The sequence below is a fragment of the Anomaloglossus baeobatrachus genome, chromosome 12, assembly GCF_048569485.1.
Source record: "Anomaloglossus baeobatrachus isolate aAnoBae1 chromosome 12, aAnoBae1.hap1, whole genome shotgun sequence".
NCBI classification, from domain to species: Eukaryota; Metazoa; Chordata; class Amphibia; order Anura; family Aromobatidae; genus Anomaloglossus; species Anomaloglossus baeobatrachus.
This window is the reverse complement of record NC_134364.1, coordinates 40,888,660-40,907,875: the sequence shown is the minus strand read 5'-3', so window position 1 is coordinate 40,907,875 and position 19,216 is coordinate 40,888,660. Positions and strand designations below refer to the sequence as shown.

Below are 19,216 nucleotides of genomic sequence, written 5' to 3'. Positions count from 1 at the left end.
CGTTTTCCGTTTTTGCATTTTTGTTTTTTGCTCCCCTTCTTCCGAGAGCCGTAACTTTTTTATTTTTCCGTCAATCTTGCCATATGAGGGCTTGTTTTTTGCGGGACGAGTTGTACTTTTAAAGGGAACCTGTCAGCAGAAATTTCGCCCAAAACCTAAAAGATTCCCCCCTCTGCAGCTCCTGGGCTGCATTCTAGAAAGGTCCCTGTTATTATTGTGCTCCATGTGAGACCAAAATAAAGGCTTTATAAAGTGGTACCTTTTTGTATTCAGATAGTGTAAATGTGACACGGGGGCGGGGTCTCTGCCGTCCGTTATTCTGCCTCCTGGTCCTGTATGCCGCCCCCATCGCTCCTTTCCATAGCTGATGCACCGCCCACTGCTCCAGCCATCCCCGCGCATGCCCAGTGCCAGTCTCACGGGACTGAGCAGTGTGACCGCTGGTGACGTGTGCGCAGGCAAGTGATTATGGGCGGGGCTGTGATTGTTATCAGCAAGTACCCGCCCATAATCTCGTGAGCGCGCAAACCTCACCAGCGGTCAGACACACTGTGCTCAGGGTAGTGCTAGACTGTATGGGCTGCTTCCAGGGATGACGTCCCTTTTGTCACGCGATAGTATTTTGAACACGCCCCTATCGCGTGACAAAAGGGACGTCATCCCTGGAAGCAGCCCATACAGTCTAGCACTACCCTGAGCACAGTGTGACCGCTGGTGAGGTTTGCGCGCTCACGAGATTATGGGCGGGTACTTGCTGATAACAATCACAGCCCCGCCCATAATCACTTGCCTGCGCACACGTCACCAGCGGTCACACTGCTCAGTCCCGTGAGACTGGCACTGGGCATGCGCGGGGACGGCTGGAGCAGTGGGCGGTGCATCAGCTATGGAAAGGAGCGATGGGGGCGGCATACAGGACCAGGAGGCAGAATAACGGACGGCAGAGAGCCCGCCCCCGTGTCACATTTACAGTATCTGAATACAAAAAGGTACCACTTTATAAAGCCTTTATTTTGGTCTCACATGGGGCACAATAATAACAGGGACCTTTCTAGAATGCAGCCCAGGAGCTGCAGAGGGGGAATCTTTTAGGTTTTGGGCGAAATTTCTGCTGACAGGTTCCCTTTAAATGAAACCATACGTTTTACCATATGGTGTACTGGAAAACAGCAAGAAAATTCAAAGTGTGGAAAAACTGCAAAAAAAGTGTGATCGCACAATAGTTTTTGGGATGTTTTATTCACAGTGTTCACTATATGGTAATACTGATGTGTCGTTGTGATGCCGGAGGTCGGTGCAAGTTTGTAAACACCAAACATGTATTTACTTGTATCTAAGGGGTTAAAAAAAATTCACAAGCTTGTCCAATAAAAGTGGCATACGTTTTGCGCCATTTTCCGAAACCTGTAGCGGTTTCATTTTTTGGGATCTATGGCTCAGTAACCGCTTATTTTTTGCGTCTCGAGCTGACATTTTTAATGGTACCAGTTTTGTGCAGATGCTACGCTTTGATCGCCTTTTATTGCATTTTGCATAAAACTTGCGGCGACAAAAAAAACCGTAGTTTTGGCGTTTGGAATCTTTTTGCTGCTACGCCATTTACTAATCAGATTAATGGATTTTATATTTTGATAGATTGGGCATTTCTGAATGCAGCGATACTAAATATGTGTATAGTTTTTATTTTTTTAACCCCTTAATTTTCAATGGGGTGAAAGGGGGGTGGTTTGAACTTTTAGGTTTTTTTTTATTTTTTTTTTTAAAAAAAATTCATTTTTTTATTTATTTTTTTTATTATTTTACTAGTCCCCCTAGGGGGCTATATGGAACAACAATGTGATCGCTGTGCCCTATCTGCTGATCACAGCTACACAGCTGTAAACAGCAGATATGATCACTTTCTGATTCACTCGGCTCCACGCCGAGTGAAACCGAAAGTGACACATGATAGCTACAGGCGTCATCACATGATCCTGTGCTACCGTGGCAACCACCGAAAGTCACGTGATCACGCACGTGACTTCTGGTGGGGGCGTTGGTAAGTGAAAATAATGGCCGTGCGCATATACATCTCGCTGCCAAAGTTTGGCAGCGAGATGTAAGGGGTTAAATGTTGCAGGTGGAAGCGATTCCACTCGTAACATGCAGGCACACATGTCAGATGTTGAAAACAGCTGATATGTGCGCGGATCGGCGTGACCTGCCTGAGGCAGGGGGTGGGGATTAAGCTCACACGATCCATGACGGATAGATCCGTCATTGGTCGTGAAGGGGTTAACACCAACTTACCACATCTGCTGCAATGTGATCTGACGTAATATCTAGGGTAAAGGACAAAAGACGCTGCTGCTGAAAACTTTCCAAGGGAAGATTCAGGACACACCAGAGAGAGAGAACGTTTTTTTCTTTCTTGAAGAAGAAACTTGTAATGGCTTTGAAATCCATTGAATAAAAACCACTCATCTCCACTGCTGTGTTCTGGATCTTCCCTTGCAAAGTCTTCAGCAGCAGCGCGGAGTGAACAAGTCTTCTGTCCTTTTTTTGCATTGTCTGCACTGTCCTGTGCACTCGTGTATCTGCAGCAGCTACTCTATTAGACGCATGGCTTGTGGTGTGTCACACAGCTTAAAAAGGTCAGTATACCTCTCTTTTGTTCATTTTTTTTTTGTTTTACCAAATAAGACCCTATTTTGGGCCTTTGCGCCTTCGTGTTCTTTTGTAATATTTGGGAAATAACTGCTAATGTGCAATACAGGGTAATATTGTGGTACCATGTTAGTATTTCAATTGATTTTTCTTGCCCATGTCCCAAGAATGACAAAAGTATTTTAGGAGTGATACCTTTATAGGCTAACCAGAAAAATTATATTAGTAAGCTTTCAGAGCACAGAGGCTCCTTCTTCAGGAAATAACTGCTAAAATGGTCACAAAGGCTATGTGCAGTCACACAAACTGGAGCAGAGGTAGGATTTTTATTTATTTTTTTAACACTCAAGATAAGATGAGTGAATAGAGATGGTACGTACAGAGCCGCGGGCAGAGCGTCTCTGACAGCATCAAAGGTCACTGTGCTCTGCTGCCTGCCAAGTCATAGTAAAGAGGGAAGGGTGGAGATGGGAAAGATTCATTTGGCCACTTTCACGCTCACACCAGCAGGTTTAACGTAGTCAGTTTTCATAATTTACTGTAGAAATTTCGACAAATATTATTCAGATATTAGTATTTTAAAATCGACCCTATGAAGAAAGACTAAACATACCACAAATAATAGTAAAGGTATTATAATATAATGGAAGAGTAAAAGGGAAGGATGAATTCACAAAATGGCAGATTCCATTCTACAATAGCCAAATGTCATCATTAACACGTAGATCTATAGGGAAAAAAAAATGCTTTGTCTGGAAAAGTGATAAAAAAAAAGTAAAAAACGACATACATTAAATATTTTATATATATATATATATATATATATATATATATATATATATATATATATATACACACACATATATATATATATATATATATATATATATACACACACATACATGCACACACACTATTTTATATATATATATATATATATATATATACATACACATGCATATATACATGCACATATATACATACACATGCATACAAATACACAGATGTATATGATATATCATATATCTATATCTATCCATATCTATATCTATCTATCTATCTATCTATCTATCTATCTATCTATATATATATATATACATATACATACATATATATATACACATATACATACATACACACACACACACAGGAGTGAACCAGTCCTGATTCATCTATATATATATATATATATATATATATATATATATATATATATATATATATATATATATATAAAATATATACACATACATACATACATACATACATACATACATACACACACACACACACACACACACACAGGAGTGAACCAGTCCTGATTCATCTATATAGGAAATCACACAAGACTGAACAAACCACATCACCTCAGCTGTTTGTGCCAACGAGCGTTTCGTTTCGCCATCGCTTCACCAGGGGGCAGATCCCATATTGTACTATATAATTTATTTTTACTTCTTCCCGTAACACTATCACTTGCTGTATTTTGGAGCAACTTTTTTTTTTTTTTTTTTAGATACAGTCTGATTAATGTAAGTAAACACAACCACTCATTCCCTAGTTGATAATCCAAAGGTAAAGGTGGGAACCCAGCGATGGTGACGTCCATGGCTTCCAGACTTAAGGCAGTCATTGACTGCCAAAGGATTCTGAACAAATAAAAACTTTATGGAATTCTTTTATAGGTTTAATCATTGTATTTTTTTTTTATTATAACCAGTATACTTGATTTACCTTTGGCTCGGTGGCTTGGACCAAATGATTTAGGTTTTTATTTGAAATCAAAGCTCCGTTTTCAAAGCTATACTAGGAAATTGTACACTAATGACCAAAGGGATAACATTGTTTAGAATATTTGACCTTCAGGCTCCATATCTCACCATCCACCACATCTGTGAGTGTGAAACTACCATCAGTTTACACACAATCATCTTGGCCATCTCATACATAAATCTGACTTGCAACTATTTAGACCGAGGGAACCTTCAGCTGTGACCACAATTTAACTGAGTGACGTCACCGCTGATCGCGGCTCAGTCTCTGCCTGCAGTTACAACGTGCGGACATGTTCCATAATCGCGCACTGTAATTTTAGATGTAGCAGAGCTGACTTATTGTGGGACCTCGTGTGGATGTCAGACCAGGGATGTTTTGGGGGTGGTGAAAGTGTTTTTTTTGTCTTTTATTTCAAATAAATATATTTTTCTGTGTTTGTTTATTTCTTTTCACTTTGAGATTAGGTATGGGGAGGGTCTCAAACACATCCTATTACTAATCAAGGGCTCAGTGGCAGCTGTGGGCTGCCATTAACCCCTTATTACACCGACTGCCACCGCACCAGGGTAAATAGAGAACAGACGGGTAAGGTGCTGGGATTGTCGCATCTAATGGATGCAACAATCCTTGGCTGCTGCAGGCTGCTATTTTTAGGCTGGGGGGCTCCCATAAACCATGGGTCTCCCCAGCCTGAGAATACCAGACCTCAGCTGTCAGGCTTTATCATGGCTGGGTTTCAAAATTAGGATGGGGGGGGTGGGGGGAGAACTGGATGCAGTTTTTTTTGTTATTTATTTAAATATTTAAAATAAAACAACAACGCATGCGGTTCCTCTTATTTTGATACGCAGCCAAGATAAGTGCACAGCTGGGGGCTGCAGCCATATGCTTTATATGTGCTGGGTATAATAATATGGGGGAACCCTAAACCAATTTTATTTATTTTTATACGACGATAAATGCGCATAGCATCTGTGATTGGAACCAGTCAGCTGACACGCTGTCACTCAGGGTGGGGATGTGTCTGACTGCAACCAAGTGCTGGTGGGCGGGGAAAGCAGTGCATATGCATTCAGGGGCGTAACATCCGTGGTCGCAGAGGTCTCCACTGCAACCGGCCCCTGCTTCAGCTAGATGTGTGTCTGACGGCACGCATCCAGCTGACATACATTGGAGCACTGAGACCTGTCAGGTCCCTGTTCTGCGATGTGCCGACCGCCGATTAAGGCCGTGAATATTCATTGCTCCCCACACACACGATCGTGCGCATGGGCAGCAGAGAATATGCTGAGAGCTGCCGGTGCTGTAATTGGCCGCGCGTGACACTGATGTCATGCGGTGCGCAGTTTACATGCTGGTCAGTTCTGAGCGTCAAAGGAGGATGCCAGGGGAGCGCAGGGTAGGCGAGTACCATGGCCACTAGTCGCACAGGGCCCCTTCCTGCAGACAGCAGATGGGGCGCCTCAGGGAGCAGCAGCTTACTGTCATTTGCTAATCCTGCGGTACACAAGGCTCCAGCACAGGTCGCCCTCTCCTCCGGTGTGTCCTGTCTGCTCCAGTGTTCACCACACAGAGGAGGGAGGGGCGCCTGCACTGCTGTGGCCGGAGAAGTTGCTTCTAAAGACCCTCTGAACTCCAGGAGGCCATGAAGATGGCGAGTAAAATGTGAATAATGTGTTATGTGCTGTCTAGTCTGTCCATTCATCCTATGTCTGTACATCGATCTATCTATATATCCATCCTAGCTCTCTATACAAAATTCCATATGTCTCATTATGAAAGTAATCACATAGTACAGTCGTTTACTTTTTTTTTTTTTACTGTGTGCTGTGTGGTAGTGGGCTATATAGCATGATGGGGACTACATACCAGGATGAGGGGGCTATATACCAGGATAGAGTTTACATACCAGGAAGAGGGGCTATATACCAGGATGGTGCCATGATGGGGACCTATATACCAAGACATATATGGTGCCATCACGGCCTCATATATATACCAGGATGAGCAACATGGGGGGGGTCATACATTCCTTTTTTTATATATATATATATATATATATATATATATATACACACACACACATATATATGTATGATATGTACACACATGTGTGTGTATGTATATAACAAATTAATATATATATATATATATATATATATATATATATATATATATATATATATATATATATATATATATATATATTGTAGCTGTTCTGTTTTTTCACAAGTCAGCTTATGGGATCACCAGTGAGGTCCTCTAAATTAGGCCTCTTCAGACCTTAATCCAGATCGAGCGCTCGGAGAGAAAAGACCAGCATCCATGTGGGCATGATCAATTTCTTCTGTTTATTTAATCAAAGTACAGTTTATTTATACCATTTACAGATCAATGTGATATTGCAAAAAAAAAGAAAAAAACATCTAGCTGGACTTTACTAGTTGCTCATATGACCTTTAAGTTTTAGCAAAACAAAAATGTAGAGTCATGCATATGAGATAAGAAGAAGATAAGAAGAACATTTAGAGACCATAATAATCCTTGAGCCTGTCTCTTATTCCGTAGGCTCCATGACTATGAACTACCATCAGATATACTTACTAATAACAATAAAATATCTTTAATAAAGAAATATAGAAACTATTAACCCTTCTATATCAATTTCCCCCTTTTGTAAATGGTATAACCTTCACTACAGGGTCAGTAGGCGTCCAAACAGGAGCTGCTGGCTCATGGGCCTAATACCCATGAGGGGTCTTCCTACCACTACACCCATCCACCCTCAGTGTGGACACCTACTCCCGGTCAGCAGAGGCCATTTGGGGTCCGTAGTAAACTACAGAGGGTTCAATGCTGGGACTCTTAGAACATACATTGATATATGCATTACCTAAACTAATGAATAATGTATGTTCTAAGAGTCCCAGCATTGAACCCTCTGTAGTTTACTACGGACCCCAAATGGCCTCTGCTGACCGGGAGTAGGTGTCCACACTGAGGGTGGATGGGTGAAGTGGTAGGAAGACCCCTCATGGGTATTAGGCCCATGAGCCAGCAGCTCCTGTTTGGACGCCTACTGACCCTGTAGTGAAGGTTATACCATTTACAAAAGGGGGAAATTGATATAGAAGGGTTAATAGTTTCTATATTTCTTTATTAAAGATATTTTATTGTTATTAGTAAGTATATCTGATGGTAGTTCATAGTCATGGAGCCTACGGAATAAGAGACAGGCTCAAGGATTATTATGGTCTCTAAATGTTCTTCTTTCCTTTCCTCACCGTCAGCTTCCTCCGCAAAACTCAATTCCTTCACTACCTCTGTCTCAGAGTCAGCGTCCTCTGTCATCACATGTGATCTGGTTCGAACAGGATTTAGTGCAATCTGCTTAGGGCGAGTAACATTACACGTAGCACAAGTACCTCTCCAGTCTGGGTTTTTCTGACTACAATGTTTACAAGTCCATTCATCTGGTCTGGGTTTCTGCTTATGTGAAGGGGGGGCGGTAGCAGTCACAATTCCTGCTTTTGGTGCATTAAAACATTCATAATACACCTTATCTCCCGCTGTGGTCTCTTTATATCCACAATGCTGCACCTCTTCAGTAAATGCGTCCTGCGCGGACATGTGCGGCGGGAGTGGTTCAGCTCGGATTACCTCATGTGAGGATACTACTGCATATCCAGTGTAGAATCTCCCATCCAGGTGGTATCTGGAGCCATCTACAAAAAACTCAAAATCTGCATTAGGAATAGGTGTATCATAGACATGTGAAAAACCTGCTGTCTCCTGACTCATCAGCTCTATGAAGTCATGTTCGTGCGTCATATCAAAGTATTCATCCTCACTTGCTACCATTGTCACCAATTCCCCCTTTTCTGAATCTACTGGCAAAAGGGTGGCCGGATTCAGAACATTACACCTCTTGAGGGTGACATACTCAGGAATCAGAAGGGCACATTCAAGTTTGAGCTGTCTGGCTATAGACAGGTGTTTTGGTTGGACTTGCACAAGTATAGCATGAATGTCATGCGGGGAGTAAATTGTTAAGGGAAATGTCAATGTGATCTCGCAAGCTTTCCCTAGCAGTACTGCAGCAGCCGCTACAGCACGGACACATGTGGGTGACCCTCTGACAACTGGGTCCAATCGCGCTGAGTAGTAAGCTATTGGTATTTGTGTGTCACCATGTTGCTGTGCGAGGACGGCTGTCGCATGCCCTCCCTGTTCTGTGCAAAACAAGAAAAATGGTTGATTGTAATTTGGAATACCCAGGGCCGGGGTAGATACAATGAGTAGTTTAAGGGAATGAAAGGAATCAATAGCTTCCTGAGTGAGGTCAAAGGGGTCAGATGACAGACAATCATAGAGGGGTTGCATCATTTGCGAGGCAGACCTTATCCAAGGCCTGCAGTATGACACTAAGCCCAAAAAGGTGCGCAGTTGCCGGTGGGACCTGGGTAAGGAGAGACTTTGGACTGCTTGTTTTCTCTCCTCAGTCAGGTGTCTTGTACCTTCAGAGATACAGTGACCCAAAAATGTTACCTTTTGCTTACAGTACTGTAATTTTTCACGTGAAACTTTGCAACCATTCTCTGCTAGAAAACACAGCAAAGAAATTGTGGCTTCCTTGCAGGACGTCTGGTTTGGACAGCAGAGCAAAAGGTCATCCACGTACTGCAATAGCGTAACCTGTGGATGAGGCGGTTGCCACCGCTCCAGAATTCCTGCCATCGCTGTAGAATAAATGGTAGGTGAATTCATTCCTCCTTGCGGGAGGACTGTCCACATGTACTGTTTCCCCTCATGTGTGAAGGCAAAAAGATACTGACAGTCAGGGTGTAGAGGCACAGAGAAAAATGCATTTGCCAAATCAATTACTGTAAAACATTTGGAGGTCCCTGGAATTTGTGACAGTAAGGTATGTGGGTTTGGAACAATTGGTGTTACACTCTCAGTGACAGCATTGACAGCTCTCAAATCATGCACCATTCTGTACGTGTCAGGGGAACCTTTGGGCCCTTTTTTCTTGATTGGATACTTTGGGAGGTTATATATATATATATATATATATATATATATATATATATATATATATATATATATATATATATATATATATATATATATACACACACACACACACACACACACACACACACACACACACATACATGCACATACATACACGCATACATATATACACACATACATACATACACACACACCTGGATGGGGCCATGATGGTGGACATACAGTATATGCCAGGATATAGCCATGATCGAGTTATACACCAGGATGGGGCCATAATGTGGACTTATTTGCCAGGAAGTGGCCCAGGATGGAGGACATTACTACACAATAAAATGGGGAGGGGGGGGGGCAACTTGTATGTCTTTATAGGATTTAGAATGCTACAATGGCCAATATATCTGACGAGGGGGGGCCCAGGCTCAAACTCTGCACCGGGGCCCATCAGACTGTAGTTATGGCACTGTATGCATGAATGCTAATGCACAGCCCTGGAAGTGAATGGGCATCTGCTGAAGCTCCTATCCCTCATCCCTTCTACCACTATTTTTAATCACAGGAAAAACAAAAAAAAAACTCAAAACACTTCATAGCTATAGGGGTCAGTCGCACATTTAACATTTCCTACATATCTGTCAGCGAATAGAGATTATATAACAGCCTGTATTGTAGAGGCAGTTTCCCATACTGGGAGTCTTAGAATATCTCCAGAATTGGAGCTTGAATTCTGCAGATGTAAATGTACGGATGAGTAGGCACAAAGCATAAAGAGTTAAAATTAAGATCATAGACTCAGAAAATGATTGCCACATAAGTGCAGCCTAGGGTGAGCAGACACTATACAGAAAACACTGAGCGGAGCATTGGAGAATGTATACAGTATAGTCCTAAAGCAGTTCTTGAGTCATAAACCCATGGGACATCTGCACAGTAACATCGAATAGGTATGTGTCTGTCCTGCGCTCACTCAGACCTTCTGCACATTCCTGCGAAACGTGCCGGGGGCTATGAGACAGCCCAAAAGAATCTCATTACATTGCCTATAGGAAAAAAGGTTTCATAAAAAAAAAAAAAATGTGTCCTGTAACAGCACACGCCTGGGAGCACTAATCATCTTAGACAGATTTGCTTAGTAGCAAAATTGGGTGTGGGATACATAGCTGCAGAGATAAGACTAGTAAGTGCCCCCAAATGCTGGGTCTCCCCATAATGAGCACTGTGACTTCCCGGTATACATGTAGTCAATGTGCATGTTTAATTTAAAGGGAACCTGTCACCACTTTTTTGGCTATAAGCTGCGGCCACCACCACTGGGCTCTTATATACAGCATTCTAACATGCTGTATATAAGAGCCCAGGCCGGGGGTATAACATAAAAAACACTTTATAATACTTACCTAACGGTCGCGCTGCGGTGAAATAGGGCCTAATGGGCATCTCCGTTGTCCGGTGCTGCCTCTTTCGGCCATATTTGTGCTCCTCTTTCTCTAGCTGCAGTGCATGATGGGTCCGACGTCATCCACACTCGCCGGCATTCCGGTCCTTCGCAGGCGCACTTTGATCTACTCTGAGCAGGGCAGTTCAAAGTATTAAAGTGCGCCTACACACGACCGACGAGTGTGTATGACGTAGCAGCGTCATGCACCCAGGCTTCAGAGAGAGGATGAAGATGGCCGAAAGGGAGACACCCGCACCGGACAACGGAGACGCCCATAAGACCCTATTCCACCGCAGAGAGACCGTTCGGTAAGTATTATAAAGTGTTTTTTATGTTCTACACAGTGGCCTGGGCTCTTATATACAGTATTCTAACATGCATTATATAAGAGCCCGGTGGTGGTGGCCACAGCTTATAGGCCGAAAAAGTGCTGACAGCTTCCCTTTAATTCTTACACAATCAAGTATTGATCCAGTTCTATAAATATGTACAGAAAAAAAAAAAGAATGAGAAATTATGTAGAAACTGCATAATTACATGTAAAGTAAGATAAACCTGGTGAGATGAGTAAAGAGAACAAAGTTGTCATCCGGTTTTCCCTTTACGCACTGCTGCCACCACTATCACAAGGCATGTGCCTTCGACCAGTTTACATTCGAACAGTAGCACATAAAACAATGGAAAACAGTTTTTAGAATTATCCCCTGCTACAGGAGCGGTCCAATGGGCATCCACGGACTGTGCTTGGCCCGAAATCACCGCCCTCCGGGTTGGATTGATGTAGACTATGTCCACATAGGAAACATCAATCAAAGGCGGAGGGATAGCAACAGGAGAGGTGGTGGAGAGCATAGTGAGAAGAAACCTAAATCGACTTACATTCACATGCCACACCGGTGCTGTTCCAGTGATGTTGGTGCTAGGTCTACCAAGGCTTGCGTGATATTGTTATGCCGCATAAGTGCTGTAGCCAATCAGCAGCCGCTAATGGGTTGCAGTGGGTCATGCAGTGTTCAGGTCCAGATTCATTAGGTGTCACATCGGCATCAGGCTCTGTTCACACTGCAGAGCCTAACAGGCTACCTGATGTCTCCTAGTTGTTCAGCCAGAGCAGGGCATCGGCTGTTTTATGTGCTCTGTTCCTCAGTCCTGCAGGGGTTAATTCCTTCTGACCAGGGGAACTCTGCTAGGGGCTCAGGTTGCCAATTACCAATCACAGCAGTTTCCTTCCTATAAAAAATTTGCGACCTTGCTATTCAGTGCCGATTATAGCTTCAGCATAGCTCCAGCGAATCCGGTCTTAGTTATGATCCTGTTTATGGTGATCTGTTTTGTGATTTTAAGTGGTGTGGACGTTCCCCTGTTGTGTGGTTATTTCCTTCCCTTTTCTTTATTACCCTGTACACGTATAGTCTCTCTTTTGTGTTTGAGTGCAGTATATACAAGTTTTCGTTCTCCCTTGTCCGTATTGTTTCTGTGGGGTTTTGTTATTGGGTTTTCCAGGCCACCCCAAGGGTGGGGGAGAGGAGAGTAAGATCAGGGCTCTGACAGGAGTTAGGATTACACTGGTGGCTCAGACCTGACTACCATCAAGCCTATCTCCGAGATAAGGGACAGCGCAGGTTGTCGCATCGAGGGCCTATCTAGGGGCCTTTGTTCTGTCATTACTTACCCTGTAAGACAAAACAATCACTGATTTCGGGGAGACCAGCCAGGGAAAACACTGCCGGCAGTCAACGAGGGAGCTCCACACAGTGAATTCCTAGGTGCATTGCCCCCTGGGAAATCTGCAAATCAAAAAAGTCCGTGGAGCCTCTGTTAGGAGTCTCAACACAAAAACTAGCCAGATATCCCTCCGGGAAGGACCTAGCCAAGGAGTGGCTCTTTTTAGGAGACCACCATAACCACCATATTAAGTGGCCCTTTTAGTCAATATCCAACTCTTTGACGAGTTTAAAGATATGACAAGGGAAATACCAAGGCCAGGTATCCATCCACAGACAGCTGTTTCGGGGTATTGCTGCTCATTAGTGTGGAGTAGGATTCTGGCTAGGTGGGAGCAATGTCTAGTAGACCAACAAGACAAAACAGTCACTGATCTCGGGGAGACCAGCCAGAGAAAACACTGCCGGCAGCCAACGAGGGCGCTCAACTCAGTGAAATCCTAGGTGCATTGCCCCCTGTGACAGAGTGCTCCAACATCCCCTAGATATCTGAGGATTGTCTGATGGATGTGAGAGCACAGTAATTGTTGCTGACTGGCTGCCGGGCTCACATGTTGTAATGTCATGCGAGCCTTGGGAGACCCAGCCCAGACATGGCTAGAATGGCACCGGTACAAGAGGTGAGCATAAGGGGTTCTTATTTTACAAGGAGGACTATAGCTTGTAAGCGTTTGTCCATAGCGTACAGTGCCTTTTAGGACCTTTTATATGAGCCGATGATCTGTTGAGGAAACATTCACAGGAATGCTTGTTCCCAATCTTTACCCTAGGTCAGTGATGGCGAACCTATGGCACGCGTGCCAGACTGGGCACGCAGAGCCCTTTGTGCTGGCACGCGCGCTGTCGCCACATTCAGCCACTTTGCACTGTTGGTGTGGTCGCGCCGACAGGGCAAAGTGGTGTTAGAGCAGAGGAGACATTTCTCCTGCCTCTGACACGCCTCCTCTCCTAAGCCGCAGGCCTGTTGCCTAGGAGACGGAGGAGCATCAGTAGGCGGCGCCGGTGTCTTGTGGCCGCGCGGGAACTGAATTAACTGAGGACGCAGCGATGGAGCGGCTGCTGCAAGGTGAGTTTTTTTTATTTTTTATTTTATTTTTAAGCTGTGTGCGGCTGTGCCAAGGTGTGGGGGACAAAGCCAGTGCGGGGCAAACATGGGGAGCACGGGGGACAGAGCCAGCGCGGGGCAAGCATGGGGAGCGTGGGGCAAGCATGGGGAGCGCGGGGCAAGCAAACAGAGCGCATACATGGGCAAGGATGGGGGAAACGTGTAAAGATGGGGGTAACGTGCAAAGATGGGGTAAACATGGCTGCAAGGATTGGGGGGGGGAAACATGGCTGCAAGCATTGGGGGGAAACATGGCTGCAAGGATTGGGGGGGGAAATATGGCTGCAAGGATTGGGGGGGGAAATATGGCTGCAAGGATTGGGGGGGGAAATATGGCTGCAAGGATTGGGGGGGGGAAACATGGCTGCAAGGATTGGGGGGAAACATGGCTGCAAGGATTGGGGGAAACATGGCTGCAAGGATTGGGGGGGGGGAATATGGCTGCAAGGATTGGGGGGGGAAATATGGCTGCAAGGATTGGGGGGGGAAATATGGCTGCAAGGATTGGGGGGGGAAATATGGCTGCAAGGATTGGGGGGAAACATGGCTGCAAGGATTGGGGGGAAACATGGCTGCAAGGATTGGGGGGAAACATGGCAGCAAGGATTGGGGGGAAACATGGCTGCAAGGATTGGGGGGAAACATGGCTGCAAGGATTGGGGGGAAACATGGCTGCAAGGATTGGGGGGAAACATGGCTGCAAGGATTGGGGGGAAACATGGCTGCAAGGATTGGGGGGAAACATGGCTGCAAGGATTGGTTGGAAAACATGGATGCAAGGATTGGGTGGAAAACATGGCTGCAAGGATTGGGGGGAAACATGGCTGCAAGGATTGGGGGGAAACATGGCTGCAAGGATGGGGGAAACATGCCAGGATGGGGTACATTTAGCAGGATGGGGGATACATTTACCAGGATGGGGGGAAACATGCCAGGATGGGGGTACATGAACATGCCAGGATGAGGACAAATGCCAGGATGGGGAACATTTAGCAGGAAGGGTGACATTTATCAGGATGGGGTACATTTACCAGGAAAGGGGACATTTACCAGGATAGGGGAACATGCCTGGATGAGGTACATTTACCAGGATGGGGTCATTTAACAGCATGGGGGAACATGCCAGGATGGGATACATTTACAATGATGGGGTACATTTACCAGGATGGGGTACATTTATCAGAGTGGAGGACATTTACCAGGAATGGGGTACATTTACCAGGTTGGGACCATGATGGGGACAAATATACCAGAATGTAGGAAATATATATACGGATGGGGGACATGTTTACCAGGAAGTGGCCCAGGAAGGGGGACAGAACTACACAATGAAAGGGGAGGGGAGCAACTCCTACATCTTTATGGGATTTCAGGATGTTCAGACTTTGAAATCTAGATGTGGATTACAGGGTGACATCTGATAGCATTCCAGGCTAAAATCTCTGTCTAATATGCTGCAATTTTTTTCCAGAAAGATCAATCCAACTGGAAAGGGCAGGGGCTCAGCTTCAATGTGTGGTAAGCATGCATGAGCGTGATGCCCCCTGCTGAAGAGAAGACTGCAAAGGTAAGATTAAAATCAATTATCTACATAATAGGATTGGTTGGCACTTTGGAAAAAAAAAATGGGTTTAGGCCTATAGTTTCGGCACTCGGCCTGTAAAAGGTTCGCCATGACTGCCCTAAGTAAACAATCCAATCAATCTTTTGTTAATGGCTGATCAGATCTTACATGGAGGGCAGCTTATCCCTATTTTTTTTTAGCATATGTTGACAACAATAATGACAAGAGATGAGCAAACCCTCCTCCTAATCATTACTTGGTGTATGTGCAGTAGTGGGGTCTTTCATTTAATGCTCCTGAATTTATTTACTTTTTTATTTTTCATTTCATTTTGGTGTTCATTGATAAAACATCTGAACACTTACGTTCTTCAGGGTCTTCACTCGGAGGAGCATTACTAGGTAGAGCTTGTACAGCTGCCCGTGACTCGGGAGTAGAGTTCAGAGGGCCGATTCTGGCATTCCTCTGTACTTCCCAATCAGGATCAAAACCTCCATCATCCAACGTAGCAGTCTCGCCACCTGACTCTACCGGAACTATGGGAGATATTATGAAAAAAAAAATATATAAAATAAATGCAAATAAAAAAAAAACAGGCAAAATACAAAAACTAGTCTATTAGAAACACAATGGATAATTAATGTGAGTTGATGAATTAAAAAGATGATAAAAAAAAAATAAATAAAAACGTATTAAAACCACAATGCGTTTCAGTTACATTCAGCCTTCCTCAGGTGTCTAAGGTATTTGTTTCCCCATGTAGGAAAATGTCCCAAAAATCAGCATCCAATTCATGTCTTATTTCAAATTTCATCCATTTTTCAAATTAGAAAACAAGTTGTTATTTTCTTATGTATCCTAAAGTTAGTATTTGCAATTTCCGCCCTGAGAGTTATCGGTTCAGAAGATCCAACCAAGGACGTGTTTGAATCTTTCTGCCTTTCCTCTAGTCCTGCATGTGTCAGTGCTGAGCGCTCTCCCCAGCCCCGAGTGCTCCTGCAGGGGGCGACTGTGTTCTGGGTGTCACACCAAGGCTCATAATGTGACTCCGTAGTGTGTATGTCACCCACTCTTGGCCGAGCTCCTGATAAAGACAGTAGATGGTGAACTGGTCGATCTCCTCCCAGATCTGGATCAGGGCAGCAATTGCTCCTGGACAGTCTGTGGAGGTTATTGGCAGTATTGTATGCATGCATATACTGGTGCAACTCAATAAATTAGAATATCATCAAAAAGTTAATTTATTTAAGTTGTTTAATACAAAAAGGAAAACACATTATATAGAGTCATTACACACAGAGGGATCTATTCCTATATATTATATAGAGTCATTACACACAGAGGGATCTATTCCTATATATTATATAGAGTCATTACACACAGTGGGATCTATTCCTATATATTATATAGTCATTACACACAGAGGGATCTATTCTTATATATTATATAGAGTCATTACACACAGTGGGATCTATTCCTATATATTATATAGTCATTACACACAGAGGGATCTATTCCTATATATTATATGGGGTCATTACACACAGAGTGATCTATTCCTATATATTATATGGGGTCATTACACACAGAGGGATCTATTCCTATATATTATATAGAGTCATTACACACAGAGGAATCTATTTCAAATGTTTATTTCTGTTAATGTTGATGATTATGGTTTACAGCCAATGAAAACTCAAAAGTTATTCTCTCAAAAAATTAGAATATAAGACCAACTGAAAAAATAAACTCAGAAATGTTGGCGTCTACTGAAAAGTCTGTACAGTAAATGCCTCAATACTTGGTCGGGGCTCCTTTTGCATGAATTACAGCATCAATGTGGCAATGTGGCATGGAGGCGATCAGCCTGTGGCACTGCTGAGGTGTTATGGAAGCCCAGGTTGCTTTGATAGCCGCCTTCAGCTCGTCTGCATTGTTGGCTCTGGTGTCTCTCATAGATTCTCTATGGGGTTTAGGTCAGGCGAGTTTGCTGGCCAATCAAGCACAGTGATACTGTGGTTAGTAAACCAGGTATTGGTACTTTTGGCATTGTGGACAGGGGCTAAGTCCTGCTGGAAAATTACATTTACATCTCCAAAAAGCTTGTCTGCAGAGGGAAGCATGAAGTGCTCTAAAATATCCTGGTAGACGGCTGCACTGACCTTGGTCTTGATAAAACACAGTGGACCTACACCAGCAGAGGACATGGCTCCCCAAACCATCACTGATTGTGGACACTTCACACTAGACCTCAAGCAGCTTGGATTGTGGTCTCTCCACTCTTCCTCCAGACTCTGGGACCGCGATTTCCAAATGAAATGCAAAAGTTACTTTCATCTAAAAACACCACCTTGGACCACTGAGAACAGTCCAGTTCTTTTCCTCCTTGGCCCAGGTAAGACGCTTCTGGCGTTGTCTATTGGTCATGAGTGGCTTGACAAAAGAAATGTGACACTTGTAGCCCATGTCCTGGATACGTCTGTGTCTGGTGGCTCTTGATGCACTGACTCCAGCAGCCGTCCACTCCTTGTGAATCTCCCCCAAATTTTTGAATGGCCTTTTCTTAAGAATCCTATCAAGGCTGTGGTTATCCCGGTTGCTTGTGCACCTTTTTCTACAACACTTTCCTTCCACTCAACTTTCCATTAATATGTTTGGATACAGCACTCTGAACAGCCAGCTTCTTTAGCAATGACCTTTTGTGGCTTACTCTCCTTGTGGAGTGTGTCAATGACTGCCTTTTGGATAACTATCAAGTCAGCAGTCTTCCTCATGATTGTGTAGCCTACTGAACCAGACTAAGGGACCAATTTCAATGCTTAGGAAGCCTTTGCAGGTGTTTTGTGGTAATTATTCCAATTTTCTGAGATAATGACTTTTGGGTTTTCATTGGCTGTAAGCCATAATAATCAATATTAACAGAAATAAACACGTGAAATAGATTACTCTGTGTGTAATGACTATATAATATATGCGTTTCACTTTTTGTATTGAATTACTGAAATAAATTAACTTTTTGATGATATTCTAATTTATGGAGATGTACAGTGCCTTGTGAAAGTATTCGGCCCCCTTGAATTTTTCAACCTTTTCCCACATTTCAGGCTTCAAACAAAGATAAAAACTGTAATATTATGGTGAAGAATCAACAACTGGGACACAATTCTGAAGTTGAATGAAATTTATTGCTCATTTTAAACTTTTTTAAAAAATAAATAACTGAAAATTGGGGTGTGCAATATTATTCATCCCCTTTACTTTCAGTGCAGCAAACTCCCTCCAGAAGTTCATTGAGGATCTCTGAATGATCCAATGTTGTCCTAAATGACTGATGATGATAAATATAATCCCCTGTGTGTAATCAACTCTCCGTATAAATGCACCTGCCTGTGATAGTCTCAGGGTTCCGTTTAAAGCACAGATAGCATCATGAAGACCAAGGAACACAACAGGCAGGTCCGTGATACTGTTGTGGAGACGTTTAAAGCCGGATTTGGTTACAAAAAGATTTCCAAAACTTTAAACATCCCAAGGAGCACTGTGCAAGCGATCATATTGAAATGGAAGAAGAATCATACCACTGCAAATCTACCAAGACCCGGCCGTCCATCCAAACTTTCATCTCAAACAAGAAGACTGATCAGAGACTGATCACTCTGGATCACTCTGGATGAACAGCAGAGATCTACAGCTGAGGTGGGACATAGGACAACAATCAATTGTACACTGCACAAATCTGGCCTTTATGGAAGAGTGGCAAGGAGAAAGCCATTTCTCAAAGATATCCATAAAAAGTGTAATTAAAAGTTTGCCACAAGCCACCTGGGAGACACCAAACATGTGGAAGAAGGTGCTCTGCTCAGATGAAACCAAAATCAAACTATTTGGAAACAATGCCAAACTATATGTTTGGTGTAAAAGCAACACAG

General features: G+C 43.5%; 1 protein-coding gene across 1 annotated transcript in view; it reads right to left on the bottom strand.

Annotated features, from left to right (window-relative positions):
- The window catches only part of PSEN1 (presenilin 1), a 126,189-nt gene that overhangs the window by 4,335 nt on the left and 102,638 nt on the right, over positions 1 to 19,216 (bottom strand). The window contains exon 10 of the mRNA XM_075330797.1: positions 15,653 to 15,823. Within this exon, the coding sequence (XP_075186912.1) occupies positions 15,653 to 15,823 (171 nt within the window). The remainder of the gene's footprint in view (positions 1 to 15,652; positions 15,824 to 19,216) is intronic.